We start from the raw sequence: 20,979 nt of genomic DNA, 5'->3' as shown, positions 1-20,979 counted from the left end.
AAGACATCTAATTCACTGCAGGAATGCAATGCAAAAAGCATTCTTGCTTTTGTACCAGGTATGAGGGAAATGGTCAACACGGACGATGTGTAAAGTAGAGGGGTCTGTAAGAGGGAGGGAAGGAGGGAGTCAATGCAGGGTCTGGATTTGCTACAATGCCACGGCCTATGCGGCGGGTGGGGCGCGGCGCGCATCGTACCCCAAGGCCTCAGCGCTTGGGGTGACTCTGCTCCCGCAACGCTACACGCAGCACCACAGGATGGGCAGCCCGCTACACGCACCGCGCTAGTGCATGTCCTAATTACACCAGGCACGCAGAGAGGGAGGAGGGCGATGGCGCGCGCGGCAACTGCAGCTGCTTGCAGATGCATGCGGCGCAAGTGGGCGGGGTGCTGCTACATGCGACACATGCACCCCAGCGGGAGCAAAGGCTGCAGCGCTGCTCGGCCGCACGGCGCGCGCGCATTACCACGGCCGCTGCACCTGACCCCGCGCGGCGCCACTCTGGTCCGAGCTCGCTTTGACCTCGGCGAGGAAAGGAGGAGCAGCAGCAGCAGCCGCCGCCGCAAAACGGGACAACCGCAGCCGTCCAATGTCCCGCCTCTATTCCAATACGCTCGGGTGACAAGCGTAAAGACGCCCAGCACTGGAAGGGCTGCTTCCCATTGATAGGCAGAGGCAGCCAGCCAATCCGAGGCCTCGCAAAGGGTCGGTGAAGCGAGAGGAGATGGAATTTCGGACGAGAAGCTTTGCGAAGGTTGCTATGAGCCTGGCTTGGACGGGGGCGGGTCTAAAGGGAATGACCAATAGGCGGCGAGGAAAACCGCCGATAGGCGGGCGAGGCGACCAACGGGGCAGCCCAGCAACTTTCTTTTTCTCCCACCCTATTGGTGGGCGGTGCCAGAGAGGAGGTGGGGAGAGCTCGGTGTGGCGCTAAAGGCGCCGGGAGCGGGGGCGGGGCGGGTAGTGCGGAGTCGGTTCGAGAGCGCGCGCGCGCCGGGGGGAGAGGCGGCTCCGCAGACAGCGGACCAGCTTGAGCGGCCGAGAGGACGGCGCGGGCACGCGCGCGCGGAGAAGAGGTGAGGCGTGCGGGGAATAGAAGGAGCGGGGAGGAAGCAGGGGAAGCTGCGAATGCCCCCCTCTCTTTCCCCCTCCCCCACATTTTCCCGCCTAGCCTGGACGAGATGGGGAGGGGGAGGCGAAAGCAGCGGGGTCTCTGCTCCCACCTAGACGGGGGGGGGCGGTCCTCCTCCTCCTCCCTGCTTGCCTCGCTTTCATCTTCAGGCGTCCTCCCCTCCCACTCCACCTTCTGAGGGAGGTGCGCGAAACGAATAGCCCACGTCCCCCCTCCTGGGAAATATGGGGGAAATATGAATGGGGCTCGCCTGTAATGGTCTCCCACCTCCCGTCCTTTCCATTTCCCTCCCTTGCAACGCGCTGCATGCGCGCCGGTGCAGACGTATCCAAAAGGGCTGCCTGCTCGGGGCCCGGGTCGCCGAAAAGCGCACGTGTCCCTTTGTTTAAGGGGTGGGTGGGATTGCTTGACGGCGTGGGGTAGGGTGAGCGGTTGAAGCCAGAGGGGTAGCATCGGTTTAGTCGGTACGCGGCTGAGGTTTCGGTAGCATCCATCTCTGGGGGCCGTATATAGGGTTGGGGTTAGGGGCGCTACCCTCTCCCGCCCTCCGGGTGCCTTTTGTGTGGCCGCTAGGAAGGCGCCGGTTGGCCGTAACCCCGCTTTTCCAAATAATTTCCCTGCCCAATGAAGAGGTCTTGACGCCCTTCCGTGGGTTGGCGGTAAGGACTGGGAAGTTGTCACGCAGCCCTTTTGTCCTTCACCGTGGGTGCTGGTCACAACTGGTTCCAAACTTGGGAGCTGCTACCACTTAATTTCGAAACTACCGGCCAGTTCACAACAAGCACGCAAAACTGCTTGACCTAGTGGGCTACGTAGCATTGTTCTGTTCCTCATGTGAGATGCTCCAGGTGTATGTAAGATGCTTCAATGTCCTTGAAATGGCTGCACGGAACCTCTAAAACCTCGCCCCACCCATCGTTTACTCTACTCTTTTCTTATTCTAGTCACTGTTGTCTGATGATGTGAAAAGAGTGATGTAGCCTGACAAGTGATCTTTTCTTAACACTTAGTGCTGGTTTCTCTGAATGGCAAACAACAGAGGTCCTATCCAACTGTGTGACAAACTAAGGTTGCCCAGGTAACCCATTTGGGAGCACACACACACCCCTCCGCCATGTGACTGTATTCTTCCAGACCTTAATGTTGATTCCTTCTTTGCATTGCTCTAGAAACTAAGCTGATGCACTCACCTGGAATATTGGTTGTATATTGGTTGCACAGTGTTGGTTGGCTACTTTGTTGTATTAGAATGACACCTGGGCCTGCTTTGGAGTTCTAGCTTTAACCTAGAAAGGAAAAATCAATGCCTATCAATTTGCTGTGTATGTATGTATTATATATGTATGTATATAAATGTATGTATGTATATAAATGTGCATAGGGCAGCTGGAAGTATAGGGCCCCGCTAGAATAATACTGCTATAGATGTCTCCATGTGTTTTCAAAGGTGCCATCTTGATTTCAGTCAAATTTGTCTGTAGCATCTGTAGAGCTACTGGCTCTTACTTTGGGCATGACTTATTTGGGTTCTAGTTTCAATTGGAGCAACCTTACTTCTCCTTATTTTCCTTCTTGGAACCTTCTTTTGAGCAGTTTATTCTATAGCACTATTCCTCCTTAGCTATGCTTACTGTAGTCATTTCTTGGTCTACTGATGTGAATTCATCTGGTCTGCAGCAAGTAAGGCAGGCTGCTTCATGGCCCTCTGGTGGATTGAATGACTTCACACTTTATTCAGCTATAGTAATTTATCAGTCTGACATGTAGGTGTCTCCCTTGAAGGAGAATAGACTTGAATGGGTTGTATTCAACTAACTTGTACTCAATGCAAACCCATTGAAATGAATGCCCATGATGAAGTTCGGTCCATTCTGAGTAAAAGTTAGTTGAATACAACCTAATGCATGCATAATTCTTAAAACTGCCTCCTTTAAAACGAGTGTTGGATTGTTGTACTTCAATTGAAATGGTGAGAGGCTTAGGCTGGGTTAGGACTCTTAGTAAAAATTGTTCCAGGATGGTGGTGAACAAGTCAGCACAAAGCAGCCACCCAGCAGAGAAAACTGTGACCTGTTTGTCTAGAGCAGTGCAGGAAATGTTATTAACCTGCAGGCCAGAATCCATGGCAATATTTGTAAATGAATGTTACGTTGGGCAACTTTATTTTTATTTTTTGGTAATCTTTACAAAAATGTTGTCCATTATAATAAAATGATTTATATGCTAAAAAATAGGATAGCAAACACTTGCATTTGGAAGGTGTCCTAGCAAAACATAATTGCATGATACCTACTTAACACATCATGAATTTTATCTTTCATGGGAAGAATTAACATTTTAACTTGCTTGACCATGTTTTTAGACAAAGCAGGGTTGGGTTGGATATAGTAGTTATGCAATGCATCAAATAAACCAATGAAGCAATATTTTTCCTTAACTTTAGATAGTGTCCTCTTCACTGTTAAATTTGATATATTTCAAAACATCACCAGTTGCATCAAATCTGAACATCTGCCCTTTGATTGCCTTAGTGTTCCAGGATCGGTAAAACTTTGGTTCAGCTCCAGAGCACATCCAAGTGAATTTGTTGGCTGGCATTTTGTGTCTGTAGTAAGTTTCAGGTAACTTATTATTAAAGGAAATGCACAGCACAGAACTTCATTTTACTTGGTCTCTTAAGTTTCTGCCTAAATTTCTTAAACTTGATTCTGTGCTGACAATATATTTCTAAATGCGTGTCTTGGCTATGGCAGAAATAATGTAATTTCATTTAAACTGCTGTAATTGATTATTTTCAGAAGTATTACTTATTCTGCTATGGATCAACATTCCCATGTTTATGTTCCAGTATTACACATAGGCTCAACATTTATTTTGCAGTCATAGCTACTAACATGCATTTTATGTCACCTATGCTTAAGTGCCATGCTTAAGTTATGCTGGTCACTATTTCTAGACTTATGACCAAGCTGATCTGAGTTTAGGAATTTTATTCAAGTGATTCGCCTGAAGATTTAAGTATGGCTGGTATTACAGCATTGGTGGGGAACCTTTGCTTTTTTTGGTCAACAGCCACATGCTGGTAGTCGGAATGGATATGCCAAAGCCAAAAGTACACAGGACCAGGGGGCGGGCCCTTTCCTTTCTTTCTCTGGAAGCACAATCTCTTACTCCCTGCCCAGCTGGCTGCTAAAGGAGGAACTGATTACTTTTCCCAGAGAAGTGGGTAGCTTTTGTAATTAGGCTCAGGGCTGTAGGTTACCCACAAGGAATAATTTTGTATCAAAAGAAGGATTGGAGCAGTCATAGGCAAACTCGGCCCTCCAGATGGTTTTTTTGAGACTACAATTCCCATCATCCCTAGCTAACAGGACCAGTGGTCAAGGATGATGGGAATTGTAGTCCCAAAACATATGGAGGGCCGAGTTTGCCTATGCCTGGATTGGAGAGTTAAAGATATTAGGTTAATTGGGTATTTATCTTCATTCAGGGGAAAAGGTGCTAGGAGGAGAATACAGTGGTACCTCGGGTTAAGTACTTAATTCGTTCTGGAGGTCTGTTCTTAACCTGAAGCACCACTTTAGCTAATGGGGCCTCCGCTGCTGCTGCCGCACCGCCGGAGCATGATTTCTGTTTTTATCCTGAAGCAAAGTTCTTAACCTGAAGCACTATTTCTGGGTTAGCGGAATCTGTAACCTGAAGCATATGTAACCCGAGGTACCACTGTACTTGTTTTAAGTTGATTGCGCATCTCCAGCCAAAAATCCCCTGAACTAAGGTTCAGACTGCTAAATGGTTTCTCGGACCTCCTGCATCTTTACGCATCCCATTGAAGACTTAGATAGGGCCTGCTGGAAGACAGAATGAAAGGAAACATTTCTTCTACCACTCTAGTCCAGGGTCACTTGAAGGACAGCAAACAACATGCTGAAGATATGGTATTACAGTATAGTTCTTCCAGATGAGAGGGATGGGGAATACCCCTAAGTTCCTCAGCATTTATCAGGCCTGCTATGGATGGAATCTTTTGTTACGTTGGAATTTTGGCCTTTGAAATCTCCAAGCCCCCACTTCTGTTCAGTGTTAGAAACTCAGATATATAAGCTAGGTGCCAAATGGCACCTTAAACCTAGGTTACAGTCGCCACAATGGATTTGGATTTGATATCCCGCTTTATCACTACCTGAAGGAGTCTCAGAGAGGCTAACAATCTCCTTTTCCCTTCCTTACCCACAACAAACACTCTGTCAGGTGAGTGGGGCTGAGAGACTTCAGAGAAGTGTGACTGGCCTAAGGTCACCCAATAGCTGCATGTGGAGGAGCAGGGAATCAAACCCGGTTCCCCAGATTACGAGTCCACCGCTCTTAACCACTACACCACACTAGGAGCTTGGGCCAGATGACCCTCGGGGTCTCTTCCAATGCTACAATTCTGTGATCTCAACTACATTGCTTGACTGTAGCTTCCTCTTACAAAAGTTCACTTGTCCCAGTATGCAAGAAGTAGAAAAACACACAGTAGAAATTCACTCTGGACTAAGGCAGAGGTTTTTAAACATGTGTTTGCCAACTTTGGTGTCCAGAAATCTCAAGGTAGTTGCAGTTGGACCTGTGCCAGTAGCAAAATGTGCTTGGCGCTTGGGGAATTTCGAACACTGCTTCTGTTTGCCTACCATCTTCCAGCAGAGCCTAGTTGGCAACTCAGCTGGTTTATCCTCCTTCAGAAGTTGCTGATGCTTCTTATTATGTATTGGACAGGTAGTTGTGAAACTACTGAATGCACTGACAGCTGTGGAGCTGTCATGGAGTGGTAATCCATTATTTCTGTTACTGCACCAAAAACAAACTGTACAGTACTAAATATAACTTTATAAAGTTAAAGCCATTCTATACAGAAACTGGGATCCTGCATCAAAGTACTTTGGCATAGGGAAATGCAGTGTAGTGTACATGTTTAATTGAAAATAAGCCCTGTAGAGTTGAATATTTGTCCCTAGCTTAAATGTTTATAAGATTGCAGCCTTTGGTTTGACTGGACCGTTAAGTTCAATCAACTGGAGTTTGTCCACAGACAGCTTTCTGGGTCATGTGGCCAGCATAACTAAAACGCATCTGGTGCAATGGGACAACGTGACGGTAGCCAGAGCACATGGAAACGCTGTTTACCTTCCCGCGACTCTGGTACCTATTTATCTACTGGTTCTGTTACGCTTTCGAGCTGCTAGGTTGGCAGGAGCTGGGACAAAACAATGGGAACTCACCCATCGCTTGGATTCAAACTGCCGACCTTATGATCAGCAAACCCAAGAGGTTTGGTGGTTTAGACCACAACGCCACCTTTGTCTTGGTGGGCTGCAGTGTCAGTGCATTGAAAGTAAATGGGAAAAGCAAGCTGAGATGCAAATACTTGCATGGCTACAGATGGGGCTCTTATTAAGCAAGGATGAGCATTACATTGGAGCAAATATGCTTTCTTACAGAAATGGCCTGGTTTCATAGGATGTTTCGCTTTCATAAGCACCCATTTCTGCAGAATCTGCTAAATCCCCTATTTGGGTATACATCCTTGAGATTATTCAGTGCTCTAGCTGTAGAATCTGCTGAGTTTGAGAAACCAGCCAATTCAGGTTCATGTATTAATAGTGACTGCTACTTCTGTTTTCATTTTTTCCCCCTAGGTTGCAGTTATTTGTTAATTCCCTCATGATGGCGCAGAGGATTGGACAGGAGGACCCTGAGAGATATCTCTTTGTGGACAGGGCAGTAATCTACAACCCTGCTACACAGGCTGACTGGACTGCTAAAAAACTTGTGTGGATTCCTTCAGAACGTCATGGCTTTGAAGCTGCAAGCATCAAAGAGGAGAGGGGAGATGAAGTGCTGGTTGAACTGGCTGAGAATGGGAAGAAAGCAGTTGTCAACAAAGATGACATTCAGAAGATGAACCCTCCCAAATTTTCTAAAGTGGAAGACATGGCAGAATTAACCTGCTTAAATGAGGCCTCTGTTCTACATAATTTGAAGGACCGATACTACTCTGGGCTCATTTATGTAAGTAATAATTATTTGACTGGCCTTTACTGGACCATGGAGCCACCAACAACAGCTTCCTTATTGACTGAAATGTGAAAAATTACCTGTATCTTTTTTAATGCCAGCCTGATGTTATGTATAACTTGTAACTTGATCCACAGTGTGGTTAGGGTTCTGATAATCGCCCTACTTTTTCTTATTAGATAGTCTGTGGCTCTTGATACTTTTGACTGTGGGGTAGTGATAAGGTGACCAGGACACACAAAACATTTTTGAATGCTTCAGCATTTGTGGCCAGGAAGGCTTTGGATCTGGTCACGAACATCTCTTCATTGTGTGACTGGAGCCTTTTCTTTCCAAGCTTCTTTTGTTCTTCGATTTGGGGTGGTAAAAAAGAATGATGAGGTTTTCGCCCCTGGTCTTGGTCATAGTTTTGGGGCATAGACAAGTAGTCAGTAGCAGTCAAGAGAGGTGGCATGGGTGAAACATTGCTCTCCTACCTTCCCAAAGCATCACTGTTGTTACTGAGAGGGGGAGGGACAAAGCAGCAGGGAGCTAATCTGACTCCCCCCAATGCTGTGGCCTTGCCTCCCCCTCTTGGGTAACTGGCAGCAACATGCAGTGTTAGGAAAATAGGAGAGCTGACTTGCAAGCTGCTGTTGCAACTGGTGAGGATATGCAGACTTGACTTTTTCTTCCAAGGCTGCACCTGTCCTTAGAATGCTTATTCAGTGTTTGGACATGGTCAGGAGCTGAAGTGAACCAGCTGAAGTTGAATCTTGGTGATGATGATAGCTGGCAGGTCCTGTGGCCTTTGGGAGTTTAGGGTTCCTGTTCTAGATGTGGCTTACTTCCTCCTTGTCGGTCGAGTTTAGTAATCGCTATGCATATTCAGCTTTGTTGGCTGGATTTCAGCTAGGCATTTCTGCTTGATGGTTGGCATCTCTTATTGCTGGATAATTCAAATTACCTTCAAAGGACCAGACACCTGTAATGTGCTCTTGTGTGGGGCGTGCCCCTGAAAACAGAATTTTCCACAGGCACAGAATGTGGTAGATTATCTAGGGCTGGGTTTGTTGGAACCAACTTATATCTATGCTCCGAAGTACATATTGCATCTGTAATTGTGTCCTGTGCACAATGCAAGGTGCTAGTTTTGACTTACAGGCATGGCTTAGGTATGACAGCAATGGCCAAATAATATGTGTTTTATTTGACTGAAAAAAGGAGCATTGTGCCCATAATTTTTCTCCTCTTTTCACTCACATGCCATAATATAAAACTTTGAGTTTCTTAAACCACCATCTCCCTTTATATCTGAACCTAGAAACTGCTTTAATAAATCAGACTCTGTGTGGTAATAGTTGAATGATATCAAAGACAAGTGGTCTTCACTGGTAGCCCCATACTCATGGAATACAATCCCCCAAGAAATACACATGACTTCCTCACTAGCTATTTTTAAAAAGTCTCACCATTTTTAGATTTTTATGTGTTTTGCCTTGGTACCTCTTTCCCAGTCTTACTCCCACTATGACTGTCTATCATATTCCTTGCCAGATTGTGTATGACAATGGACATTGGGTCAATTTGCATGGGTGGACTTCTACTTCAATGTGCCCCATCTTTCAGAATCTTATAGTGGCTGCTTGTTTGGCTTTACCAAATTAAATACAAATATGCCCCCTTTTAAAATCACTCAACTTTCCCCCATTTTTCAAAAAATAGTAACAGTGGCAATATTTCCTCAGCCCACCTAAATAACTCCCAAAGTCACCCTTCCACCCTTTACATGGTTTTTGGATAACAGTAAATAACTTCACATAAGCTTATAAATTCCTTCTCCCCTCCCTCAAATACTAAATGTAGTCAAACTATAGCAGTCTGCTGCATCCTACATACTCTAATAGCTGATTCATGCTCTTCCCCTTCCATACGTTCCTATGTCAAGACACAACAAGAAAACTTGAAGCTTCAGACTCCCTTCTGTCCTTCACTAATATATTTCTTTCTTTCTGCTCTATTTTCTCAAGACAGAAGAAAAAGCAAGGTAGAACTACAAAGGGGGGTGGGCGCAGCACAGTATCTAGAAATAACGTCACCTTAGGGTCCTGGGTTTATCCATTGGTATGTCCTACATTTATCCAATGCACATATTAAATAGGTAGTAAAAACTCAAGGGGAAAGCTGTAGCTCAATGGTAGGGCACATGCTTTGCATGTAGAAGATCCTCAGTTCAATTCCCCACACCTCCACTTCTTTTAAAAGGGGGTAGCAGCGTTAGAAAGACTTGATTTTGATCTTTAGGTGACTCTCAGTATAAAAATTCTAATGGAAATGTTTAAAATTTCAAAATCTGAATCTTTCCATGCCAGATCTGAGATTGGTAACTTATTTTGACGTCTAGTTCAAAGTGAATAACTATAATTCAACAAAACAGTTACTGTATGGCATGTTATTGGCACTGGCATAGATCTTAATTTCTACACCAAGAAAAAGAAGTCAATGTTAATAATACATGAAATGTTTAAATCACAGTATTGAGTTGAGTCATATTGTACCACATATTCTAGGCAAACAGTCTATGCAGCCTTCTGTTTTAGAAACACCTGAAGTGAAGAAATTCATATTTAAATTGCATTAGGAAAGGAAAATTTGTGCTTGAGCTATAAAATGGTATTTGAAAGAGGAGCTGTAGCCAAATGCAACGCCACATTTGTATTCAGCGAATCAGGAAATACTCTACTGCGGAAATTTGCCTTCTACTTTTCAAAATAAACCATGAAAATCAATACAATGCAAATTTACTTTGCACTGTGTTTTGTATCAAGTGGTTGATTTGGGCGTTTTTTGTGAGTTGTCTTAAGGGCTGCCCCCAGAGAGCTGAGAACATGGTAGACAGTAGGAGGTTTAGGAGGAAGTGATTATGAAATTATGTGGGGTACATAAACTTTACTTTGTAACCAGAGGACCACTTTTGAGCTTCTGTAGGATGACTAGAGACTTGATTTTATTTTTTAAAAAAACCAGAATTCTTGCTTTGGCTATTGTGATTGTACTAATTTCTCTACAAATTCTTCACTTTGCAGAAGTACAGATGTACCGGACTAAACTGCTAGGATCAGCGTAAAGGACATATGCATTCTGTGATAATGAAATTATAATTAAATTGAATATAATATTTTCCACTGCTTACATGATAAGCAATTGAAAACCCTGCCAAATTCAAGCAACTGATAGCTTCCTTTTCTTGAAGAACAAGTCTTAGGTCTTATTGTTCAAAAGGGGCTAGGAATGCTGGAATGTACTCTTGACAGGGTTCCACAAATATCCACACTCCAACGATAACTGTGACAGATTGTACCATATTTTCCTTCAGGATGCTTTGTGGGCTTTATGTAGATTTCAAATTACTAAGCAATACTGTCTAGTGTTGTAGTAGCATTAAGTTTCAAAAACCTGCTGATGAGGAGGCATAAATAAGTATTCCCCCCACGCTACCTCAATACACGAATTCGCTTTTTTTATGTGTGTACTTCGATCTGTTTTTCATCTTGTTCAGTATTATTAGGTTAAATCTTCACACTAACATGAGTTGTAGAACAGCGCACATGATGGTCTTCTCTTTTATTGCTTTTTTTTTTTAATAACGTTCCCATTTCTAGGCTACTTAATAGTATGGCATAGATAAACTAGCCTTCTACTTATGGAATTGAGGAGCCCGCTAGCGGAAAATATTGTTCTGTTCCTCCTTAGGAAGTGGCAGCTGAAGTGAGGACCCCAAATCCTAAGAAAGTTGTAGAACAGTGCACTACTGAGGAAGGGGAATATAGGACACAGGTTTATATGCTGCTACTGCTACAGATTATGTATTGTCCCTTCACTTGAGAAGCAGAATTTCAAAAAATATATTTGGGTCTGTGTTTTAAGATGGTCTAATATCTTTGGCTTAAAATCTAGCAAGACTCTGACTTGCAGCAAATGGGGCATCTAGTTATGCAAAGAGGTACCAGCATCAGTCTTGAGGCTAGAGCTTTTCCATTATCCATGCCCAGACTGCGGTCATAGTATACAGTAGGCTTGCAACTTGCACAGGGTTATTTTCAGAGGGAGTGTGCATAAAGCTGAGATCACTTATAATCAGAACAACCACAGATTTCCCCTCCTCCATGTGACCTTTCTGAAGCTGGTGTGCCGAGTGGGCCTTGCCCCACCCGGAAGGCAGAGAGAGCTTTTAAGCCCTCTACATTGCTTATTAGACTCTGGGGAGATCTCATGAAGGTTCTGGAGGTTCCTGTGAGATGTCACCAGTCCATCCAAGATCCAGTAAGCAAAGTGGAGAGCTTAAAATCTTTTTCTGCACCAGTGAAATGCAACACTCTTTCTATGTGCTTGGTTGTCATCTGAATTTTTCCTCTGCTGGTTTAAGTAGGGAGGGCAAATAAACATCAGCTCCAGACCTTGTGCTGTTCCCCCCATCCCCAACGTTGACATGAGCTATAGTGGTAAACTATTTTTTTTGCAGCTGAAGTCTTCTAAAAGACCCACCAAGTACCTTTATTTCAATAATGCTGTAGTGTGGAACATGTCTCCCCCACTTGCTTGTTTGTATCTATGCAGGAGTGAAATGTGTGTAAGCTAACAGTACCTTGTGTATGTTTCTGAACAAAAACAAAGCATTGAGCATTGTGTGGTTAAGGACAGAATGGATAGGAATCAGTGGCTCAGTTTGCATGTCACGCTAAGCCAAATTATGGCAGTATGTGAAAGAGCAAGCATGTTGCTGCATATTTAGAAAATAACAAGCATCTTTCTCATCTCTGCTCCTGCTAGGCATGTGGTTTGACAAACCACAAGGTGTAAACCAAAAGCAAACCTTGGTTGCAGGACAAACCATGGTTTAGACAATCAATGAGCCATAGTTCATGTGTAATTCTAAGCCAAACCATGGCTTATTTTCCAACAGTGCAGTAGGAGTGAATTAGCCACTATTTTATAACTCTACACCTGCATGCTTTCCTGTTCACTCTTATCCACAATTTAGCATCGTGAATTAAACCAAAGATAATGGGGGAAAAGTTTTATTTATTTAACAATCAGTTAAAACAAATAAACAGTAGTACATACAGATTAGGTTAATGCAGGTTGGGAGAGACTAATCAACTTTTCTTCCCCCTCCCTGTAGACATACTCCGGGCTCTTCTGTGTAGTCATAAATCCTTACAAGAACCTCCCAATTTACTCCGAGAACATCATTGAAATGTACAGAGGAAAGAAACGCCATGAGATGCCTCCACATATTTATGCAATATCTGAATCAGCATATCGATGCATGTTGCAAGGTAAGATGCACACTTTAAACGTAAAGTGTTAAGTATGCAGCTGGGAATCATTTTTGGTATCTGCCTTTTTCGTATGCTACATTTGCACCTTTCTGTCGGTAAAACTGACCTGTTTATACTTTCCCAATGACTTCTTAGGTTATTTGATATATCCATACCATGGCTACCAACGAAAGTTATTAAGGTAGCTACCAGTGTATTTAAAAGAATGTTACGAATCACATTGGAGACATTCTAAATATGGATTTCACAAATTTTGCTTACTGCACAGATGTTTCAATCAGTTTGTATGCCATATTGTTAAATATAGAAACACCCAAATAATGCACTATAGAGTAAAATGCTACTCTACCTACCACATCTTGCTAAGTTCTCAATTACCCAAATACCACTGTCTGACAAGTTCTTCGATGCTGGTTAAATTAATTAAAACCTCAGATGAATTATCTCTCCCCCTCCAAGCTTTTTAGTGAGAACTAACTCTGAAACTGACAATGGGGAGAGAGGGGTGAACCCTACTGTGAAGGAGCAAATTTTCAAACTTCATATTTCCCTTGCTACTTGAGGAGTTGGATGCATGGCTTCTGTTTCACGCATGAGATGCTGTGAAAAATGGCTACAAGAAGATTATGCTACAGCATTTTCAGAGTTTCTGCACACTTCAAAGTGTTGAATACGTAGCCGGGAATCATTTTCAGTATCTGCCTATCCATATATGCTACATTTTTACCTTCCTGTTGGTAAAACTGACCTGTTTCACTTTTCCCTTGGCCTTCATAGGTTGTGGTTATATGATATATTTATACTCTGCCATCTTAAGAACTTCAGTTAGTAGGCAGCCAATATACTTAAAATAAAATGGGGAAGACTTTTTAGGGCACCACACATACACAAACACACACACACACACACAGAGAGAGAGAGAGAGAGAGAGAGAGAGATCTAGTTCTTGGATTTTCCAATTGCCGTTGTGCAACTGAATCCTCTGACCTGGAAATGTCCTCAGAAGTACTAGATGTTAAGTCCTTTGCGAGTCTGGGCTACTCCACTGTTCAAAGCCTATTGCCGGTACTCAAATATTCTGCCTTTTTATCTATCCTTTCAGGGTTATGAAAGAAAACTTTGACTCGACTTAACCGTTCAGGGGTCTTTTATGTTTACCTATTAAAGAAAACTACATGGAAGTAGTGGATATCACTTTGAGATACTGGTTTTCACCCTGATGTTTTATCATTTTTATGATTTTTAAAATTGAGTTGTATCTGTCATTTTCCCATGCATTCTCTCAGTTTGGAGAGATCCTTTTGGAAAGCTTCACAGCACTGCTTTGTTTTAACCACCCTTAACAATTTACCACCATCAGCAAACTTGGCTACTTCCCTGCTGACTCCCAACTCTAGGTAGTTTATGAACAAGTTGAAAAGCACAGGTCCCAGTGCCGATCCTTGGGGCAGAGGGACTCCACATTCTACACTCGAAGAGATGCTTAGTACTTACTTACGGAAGACTTTGCAGACTAAATGAAACCACTTGCAGAAAATTTGCCCCTTGGGGGCTTCCACTTCTCGCTAATCACATTGTTATCCCTGGAGTTTGTCAGCAGAATCTTTTATGAATGGTTAAATTGCCTTAATAGATATTAATGCATTAAAGACTGTTAGCATGATGTTTAACATTAATTGGAGCCCTCAAGTTTTGGCCTCTCTCAAATGGGAAATGGGAATAAATTTCAGGCAATAGGCTTTGAGGAGATAATTCTGTTCCATGACTTCACTGCCAAGTGAAGAAAGGACTGGAGAATGGAGCACTTGGCAGCTGTTGCGCTTTAACACTTGGCATTATTAAAACTACAGTTGTTGCTTCTGGTACATGAAAGGCAGAGCATTGAAAAGCTGTGCTCTCTGCCTCCAGGACTGGGGACACGTGCGTGATTTATTTATATATCAAACAATTTATATACTGCTTAACTACAGTCATCTCTTAAGTGGTTTGCAGGAATACGGTGCAAAAAATATAAATCGGTCAAAACTATAAAATCAAACCTCAATTACAATGCCTACTGGAATAATAATAATATTAAAGTCTTCAGTAGGCACCAGAAGTTTTTTGGGGGGGGGGCAGGGAATGGTGGCGGCTGCTGCCTGACATCAGCTGGAAGGGAGTTCCATAAAATGGGGCCAGTAATACTAAGTGTACAGCTCCTGTTGGATACCAACTATGGATTTGAGCCACGGTGGACCACTAAAAGTGACTCCCACAAAGACCTCAGTGATCATGCAGGGGCCCAAGGAATTCGGAGAGAAGCAGTCACACTGCTCTGTAGGTATCCAAGCCTTTAACATAGGTGGGAGTAACCACTGAGGGAGAGCTTGAAGAATCTTTGAATTACATTAGGGATGATTTGTGCTACCCTTTTAAAGGCAGGCTTGACTAAGCTGCTTGCGTCTTGGGGACAACTTCTTATTTAATTTATTTTTTAAAAAATAACTTTTATTTTGCTTTAAACAGGTACATATAAATATAGACAACCAAAATTACAAAGGAAAATTCCTTAATAGTAATGGGGGGAAAAACTTAAAAAACTACAAAAAATATCAAAGTACATAACACAGAACATAAGCAACTATGGAAAAGATAAAAGAAAAATAAAAAGAAAAATAGGGGGAAAAAAGAAAAAAGGAAGATGAGCCAAAGCAGGAAGGCTCATCTATTGTACACTTTGAGGACAACTTCTGTGCTTTTAAAATTTGTACCACTGCGTTGAGGGTCATTTAGGCCGCTTGTTCTGTTTGGGGGAGTGGAGGAGCTTGGGAGGGGGTGTTTCCATCTCACACAGTGTCTAGCTTCCTGGGGGGAAATTAAATTTGGACAGTATGCTGGTGATTACTAGATTTTCTCAGAATTTACAGGAAAGATGAGAAAAACGAAAATTCTACTAAAAAAATGGATGCACCCTATTTTGAATCTGCATATCAAAATTGCAAAAATGGAGGGGGTTTCAGCTTGAGCTACTGCAAAGCATCTGAAAATTGGCTCTCTGGTGTAATAGGGGAAGTATCTGCACTTTGAAGTAGGCGTGGAGGCCTCAGGTTTCTTGTGGCATATATGATGTCTAGAATCCTCATCTAGCATAGGCCGCTATGAAAAGAATTTAGTTACATCCAGAAAATCCACCACAGAATTTTGGAAGTCATATTTGCAGCTCCCCAAATTTCCTTACAGGTTCGATCTGGATGAACTTAAAATGTGTTGTCAATTGTGGGGGGTTTCCTTCCTCCATTATTCAGTAGTACTAACATACAGGTGAGGTTTGCTAAACTCTCTCACTGGCCTAACTCAATTGTTCTGCTTGTTCCTGTAAGTTTGGCTTGATTCATACTGTATTGATATGCTTGTTCTTCAAAACTATTCAGTTCTTATTGTATTCCTAGCTTTCCAGCTAGCTAGTTTGCAGAAGGGCCTACGGTGTTTGGGTTCCTTTTCTTTTCTTTCTTCTTCATCATTTTGCCATTCTTCCTACTTTATCTTCCTTGCACTTTGAATGGGTTGCAGTTGTTGCTTCTGTCAAACTGCCAGCCCTGCTAAAGCCTCACTTAGCTCTTCATGGGACTTGGAAAGGCCCAAGAGTTGGTAAACAAAGTCTGCTTTTATAAAATTTAATGATAGTGTTGCAGCGGATTAGAACAAGACGGGTTTCTTAAGTGTGTAGGGAAGAACTGGAAAATGTCAGATGAATTGTGTCTTTGTCATATGCAGGAAGTGGAGCAGGAGTCTGGCTATTCTCTTCGAACTGCTGCATCAACTGTGTCTAACAGTAAATTCAGTCAACTTGAATGTTCGTTTTCAAGGTCTTTGTGCCGTGCTGTGTGTGGGATATCCTAGAGCAGGGGCTGGGAAGCTATGGCCCTCCAGGTTTTGTTGGACTCCATCTCCCAGCAGCCCCAGGGGCACGTTCAGGGGGGTGATGGGAGGTGGAAACCGACTACATCTGTAGAGCTTTGGCCCAGAAACTGATAGCCTTATCCTCTATGAATTTGTCTAATCTTATTTTATAGCCATCTAAGTTGGTGGCCATCACAGCCTCTCGTGGGAGCAGATACCATAGTTTAGCTGTATGGTGTGTGAAGGAGTGCTTTCTCCTTCAACATTCAGCTTCAGTGGTTGCCCATGAGTTCCTCTGAGTGGGAGGGGGGAAAATTCTAACCACTTTCTCCACACTGTGCATACATTTTCACACTTCAATCATGTCCCCTCTTGCTTTTTCTCGAAACTAATCTTTCTTCACGGGGGAGTTTCTCCACTGCTTGTCTTGATCATTTTGGTTGCCTTTTTTTCTGAACCTTTTCCAACTCTGCAATTATCCTTTTTGAGGTGAAGTGACCAGAAACGGTACACAGTATTCCAAATAAGCATATGATTTCTCACAGTGTTTGATAACTGGAAGAAATCTTGGAGGTACACAGACGAGAATGAGGAGATAAGTGAGTGTTCTCTAGGAATGCAGGAAAAGCAGGCTTGCTTACTTTGAAGATAAAAATTCATGAAGGGAGAAAACTTCAGGCCGATCAGGTTTGAAGCCAAAGGTAGAGGTTACAAACTAGTGGAAAGCATCCCTCCCCCCCGCCCCCTTTTCAGGATAAAGAAGCATTTTATGCATTTGCTTTGCTTCATTGCCTTTTTCAAGATAATGCCTCTGGGTGGAATTCACTGTGACATTCTTCTAAGTGTGGCAAGCTGAAATCTCCCTCTTCTGCCCCCTGTTCTTGGGATTCTCCCCCACCCCACAAAATTCCCAGACAGTTTTGGGGGGATGCTGAGGGGAGTAGGAGGAGAAAGTACTCTTGCACAAGTCGAAGTCCTTGCGCAAGGCTTCAATGGATGGGGCTGGTTAAATGAATTACATCCTTTTTTGCTTCAATAAACTTTGATAGAATAGAATGCTAAAAGATAAATTTGGTAGTACCTTGATTTAAAAATTCCTTACATAAAATGGTTAGCATAAAGTCCTAGCTCATGTGATGTTTGCCTTGTGCTGACCTTAGATGCATGCTCTTAAAATGCAGAAAGCAGCAGCACGTAACACTGTGCAGAGCTACATCTCTACCACCGCTTGAAGTACTTGCTTTTATGTGGAGGTTGTAATATTTTGCACACTTGGGAGTAAATGCCATTGAATTTGACGGTAGCTGTGAATAAGCATGCATTTGATTGAGTGGCACTTGATACCAAATTACAGATGATAAGTTCTTGTTCAGTCATTCATGCTTGCTGCAGGTTGCGAACGTGCATCCCACACGGATCACGTTTGCAACCTGAGTGTCCACTGTATAGGATAATTTAAATGATTATACTAAACTTAGACCTTTTCTTTCAGTGAATTATGATACAGTAAAGCTGTTAGATATACAGATATACAGAGTTGCCCACAAGGCTGTTCTGTTAGCAAAACGGCTAGTGAGTTAACCTGTAGTGGCTGGTGGGGCAGTGTGGGTGGGGCTGTGCTGCTCACCTGACTTCCCAGTACTTCATTGCTGCTGGTTACGTAGAGGGGCAGGGCAGTGGAGAGTTTAGTGGTGTACAGGTGCAACAGCAGAGGCAATCCTGCCATGCTGAGCTCTCCAGTGCCTTGTCTCCCCCTTCTCAATAACAGGCAATGATACCTGGCATTGGGAAGATGGCTTAACAGCGCATTACTACCTGTGCTGCCTTGCTAGATGCTACTGGACTTAACCGTTCTATTAAACATTAATGCATGAAATCTAACTTAAAGAAGCTTGTAAAAAATAAGTAACTTTGATAAACTTAGTCAGGGTACAAAATTTCTTAACTGATGTTCTTGCGTGCATGTCCAGTAATACACTTTGGCTACATTATGAACATGAATTAACTCCAGAGTTCTCTTTATAAACTCACTTCATTTTTCAAAACGAGTTGTGTTCAGACAAGTGTTTCTGAAAGTTTTATAACTAGGTTTAAAAGTAATAGCTGCCCTTGTATAAACATTGGCATTACTTTTCTGGCGTTTGTGTATGTCTGCTTTGGGCATGCTGTATTTAGAGGATGGAGTCTGTTAACTCTTACAAAAACAGTTTAATGTTGAATGAGTTTCCTGTAAACTATATTGCCAAGCTGGGGTCATGATTAACCTAGTTTCATTGGCATTGTTATTAATAGTTATTTTTCAAACTGTCCAGTATTCTCACACACACACATACTTCTCTGTATTGGTTTAATGACATAGTACAGTACTAGGAAGGTGGGGGATGTATTGTGTTCCTCCAAACAGTTCATAGCAATAGTATTTATTCAGAAGATCCCAGGTTAGGCTGAGAGGTAGTGACTGGCCCAAGATCACCTAGTGTGAGGATCACCACACTAGGCACAGTGCTTCACAGGCACTCACAAAGGTCTTCATTCATTTTACCTGTGGGTGCTGTGTTGGTGACCCTGTATGATGCGGGAGATGGGAATGGCAGAGTGATGCAAAATAATTGCTGGAACTAGAAGGGCCTGCACTGTTGCATTCTGGTTGGTTTGGAAGGAAGTTTGTGGGTGAGAGAAGTGGCCGGGGTGGTTTTCCTACTCTCCTTATGGCCCAGCTTGCTTGCTGCCTACCAGCCATGTGGAGCTGGCAGCAAACACTTGCTTCCTCCCATGAAGGAGCTTGCACTTCACTTATGGAGATATTCAGTTGGACTTTACTTCACCTGAGTTCTATAGCACTGCAGATTAAAATGAAAAATGGTTCGTTATGAAAGGCTGTCCTTTTTATTACCCAGTTACAGACACACGAGGTGCACAGTTTTTCTTTGTTCAAGAAACAGAAATGTAGAAACTATAAATAATTAAAAAGAAGGAAATAGCTTATGATGAAATATAACAGGTAAATCCTGTCAGGTAAATTCTCATTTAAATTTCCCCCCCACAAAGCTTTTCTGATATTGTTCTCCTAGAAGCATACTTCCTTGTGGGTTTTTTAAGTATTGAAAGGCCAACATCTCCTTTTCTGCTGTATCAACACAAAAGCAATTGTAGCTGCTCATTGTGGTGAGGAGTGTCCTAGTCCCCAAGTCTTACTTATGTCAACTCAAAGCTCTTTAAAGTTGTAACTGACAAAGCAGTGTTGGTCTAAACCAGGCATCCCCAACCTGCAGCCTTCCAGATGTTTTGGCCTACAACTCCTATGATCCCTAGCTAACAGGACCAGTGGTCAGGGATGATGGGAATTGTAGTCCAAAACATCTGGAGGGCCGAAGGTTGGTTGGGGGTGCCTGGTCAAAACACTTGGTTTTTTGTCTTTACAAGGCTTAATATTAAACACTGTCCTCTCCCTCAAAAAATAAATAAAATGAAGAGCAATGCTAATAAAGAGGAAAAAGTGGAAGTTGCTGCCCATGCATTGATGGTGAATTAGAATACAAATTGTAATAGTAAGTCTCCCTTTGCCCAAGATTTCTGTGGCAAGTAAAGAATGAATTAATCTTCTGAGCACTAGGGAAATTGGTGGAAAAGCTCATCATATGTTGTGTAGCACAGTCTACTAGTTATTCCAAAGTATCTCCAGCCATTTACTTTGTTTTTCATTATTTCTATTTTCTAAATTACCTCAGAAGCCCAGTCCAAACTGTGCTCTTCTCTTGCTTCATATTCTGCTTCTGGCTCAGTTTGCAGTCTGCTGTTGGTGGCAGAAATGAGGCAAAAGCATTCTATCTGCCTTTATAAATTTTCTTTGAAGGAAATAATGCTTAAGTTTCCATCCTTTGCTCCGCACAGACATAGGCAGCCCTATAAATTATCTGCTGCTATAACATAACCATATTTTTGTGTTCCATGAATGTCAAAGTGATCTGTAACAGCTGCATTTATTTCTGCTTATTGTTGAATGATTCCCGAAGGGTACTACGTTAGTTTATATCTGTGTGTGCTTTTCAATATGCTAACATTTCTTCTACAAATATAAGTTTAAACATTAATCTTTTTAAGTGGATAGGGCTTGTATCTGACACGACACATCACCTTTAAGGCAATATTTTAAAATTACGAGTTTTCATTTCAAATCTTTCACCAGCTGGTTATGTCAAAAACATATACATTGTATGAGCAGTCCCTGAAAGAAAAAAATGTATGGTGAAATGAGACTTGATAGTTCTATGGCTGGTTGGCACCTCAATACCAAACTTCAACAATACTTGCTGAAAGAGCTCTTTCCAGAGGAGGCTAGGTTGTATAGTTGTTTGAATAGTTATTTGTCTTTGCTTTGCTTTCATATGAGGTTTTCCGGCCATTTCGGCAGTCACAGGCTGTACCTCCTATGGTGCCTTTGTGAGGTCACAGTAAATACGCCTTCAGAAATCCACAATGCACAAGAAACTGTTTTCTGTTCTTGCTCAGTTCCTGTTTACACTTGCTCAGCCCTCTCCTACACTGAACACACACCTCTGAAACATGCCCATATTTTATTAGATGCCA

At 42.7% G+C, this 20,979-nt stretch overlaps 1 protein-coding gene across 5 annotated transcripts in view; it reads left to right on the top strand.

Moving 5' to 3' along the window:
• Positions 1-381: 381 nt before the first annotated feature.
• Positions 382-20,979, top strand: part of MYH10 (myosin heavy chain 10) — a 71,039-nt gene continuing 50,441 nt past the window's right edge. Inside the window, exons 1-3 of one of the 5 annotated variants that reach the window (XM_083429661.1) lie at positions 382-757; positions 6,814-7,186; positions 12,354-12,510. In XM_083429661.1, coding sequence (XP_083285787.1) covers positions 6,839-7,186; positions 12,354-12,510 — 505 coding nt within the window. In that variant the 5' untranslated portion in view covers positions 382-757; positions 6,814-6,838. Of the gene's footprint in view, positions 758-907; positions 1,080-6,813; positions 7,187-12,353; positions 12,511-20,979 lie in introns of those variants that run through there. The other 4 variants (XM_083429658.1, XM_083429660.1, XM_083429659.1 and 1 more) reach the window with 4 other exon arrangements.

Source organism: Podarcis tiliguerta, assembly GCF_965153285.1.
Source record: "Podarcis tiliguerta genome assembly, chromosome: 2".
Taxonomy (NCBI): Eukaryota; Metazoa; Chordata; class Lepidosauria; order Squamata; family Lacertidae; genus Podarcis; species Podarcis tiliguerta.
This window is presented reverse-complemented; position numbering and strand designations above follow the sequence as displayed.